Raw genomic sequence first — 1175 nt, 5'->3', positions numbered from 1 at the left:
TCCTCCTGCAGGGCTCGTTCTAAGGCGGCGTGCCGCTCGGGCTGAAACATGTTTCCCTCTTCTGTTTCCCGTTTTCTGCAGGCTTTTCCCATCTGCCTAACGGGCTCTACCCATCGTACATTCCCCTGAGCCACCTTGAGCCCCCCAGTGCTGGCAGTCCTCTCCTGGCCCAGCTGGGTCAGCACAGCCTCTTCGAGTCACAGAAAGGTGAGTGTGGGTCCCCACGTGCCTTTTGCCTCGGTCACCCCTGGGTGCTCGCCCTCTCCTTTGGGCTTGCTTGGATGCTGAGTGGGGAGGAGGAACCTGTGGGGTTGTCATCCAGGGATGTTTCCTGGTCTTAGCAGTACCGAGGTCTTGGATGTGGTACCTGCCTGGTCTCACAGAATTATCGAGGCTGGAAAAGACCTCTGAGATCAAGTTCAGCCTCTTCTGCCTTCCTGGCCATGTCCTTGAAACCCATTCCCTCCTGCTTTGCCACCTCTCACCCATGTCTGTAGGACTGAAGGGGTTGGAGGCCCATTGTAATTTTGTTTGCTTTCACTCTGCAGATGGTTTCTACTTGTCCGGCCACGCGGGTCAATCCGCTTTGCACCCGCAGCCTCCGCTCTCGAGGACAGCGGGCAGCCATACATCGAGCACTTTGCTCCGGGAGAAGGACCTTGGACAACTGCACAAGAGCTCGAAAGAAAGCCTGAAAGACCCCGTCGGGAAGGAGAGGGCATGCAGAAGTGATCTGTCCCTGCCCTTTGCCAAAAAGGAGGGCAAGCCGAAGGAAGAGCCCCGGCCCCGCAGCGTGGTAGACCTCACGCAGGACACTAAGCCCGACAGCGACCGGAAAGTGAGCACAAAGCGGTAAAAGCCGGCGATCGTCTCTCCCCATTCCTGGCCGAGCATTTGCCAATCCGGTGTGCGGGTGGTGGGGAACCCAAGTCCAAGAACCCGCTGCAGAGCTCTTCCCTCAGCAACTGCAACGGCGGCGGGGACTCCATGCTGAAGGTCCTGGGTGCCGAGCAGGACCGCTGTGCCAAGGATCCCGCTCGGCATGACGAGAACATGAGGCCTTCTGCGCATGCCCACGCCGAGCGGCTGAAGCGAGGGGAGCCCCTCCTGCCCTCCGTGGGCGCTTTGCACGTCTCCTGCAGCTGCCCGTCCCCGCACCCCTCGCCGCCGGGGCA

At 60.4% G+C, this 1175-nt stretch overlaps 1 protein-coding gene across 1 annotated transcript in view; it reads left to right on the top strand.

The window, feature by feature from the left end:
• Positions 1-81: 81 nt before the first annotated feature.
• LOC104275804 (trinucleotide repeat-containing gene 18 protein-like) overlaps positions 82-1175 on the top strand; it is a gene marked incomplete at both ends in the record, with an annotated part of 7500 nt that continues 6406 nt past the window's right edge. Inside the window, 3 exon segments of the mRNA XM_009871857.1 lie at positions 82-207; positions 549-838; positions 892-1116. Coding sequence (XP_009870159.1) covers positions 82-207; positions 549-838; positions 892-1116 — 641 coding nt within the window.

Source organism: Apaloderma vittatum, unplaced genomic scaffold (assembly GCF_000703405.1).
Source record: "Apaloderma vittatum isolate BGI_N311 unplaced genomic scaffold, ASM70340v1 scaffold26306, whole genome shotgun sequence".
Lineage (NCBI taxonomy): Eukaryota > Metazoa > Chordata > Aves > Trogoniformes > Trogonidae > Apaloderma > Apaloderma vittatum.
Note: the sequence above shows the minus strand (reverse complement) of the source record. Positions and strands in the feature narration are given on the sequence as shown.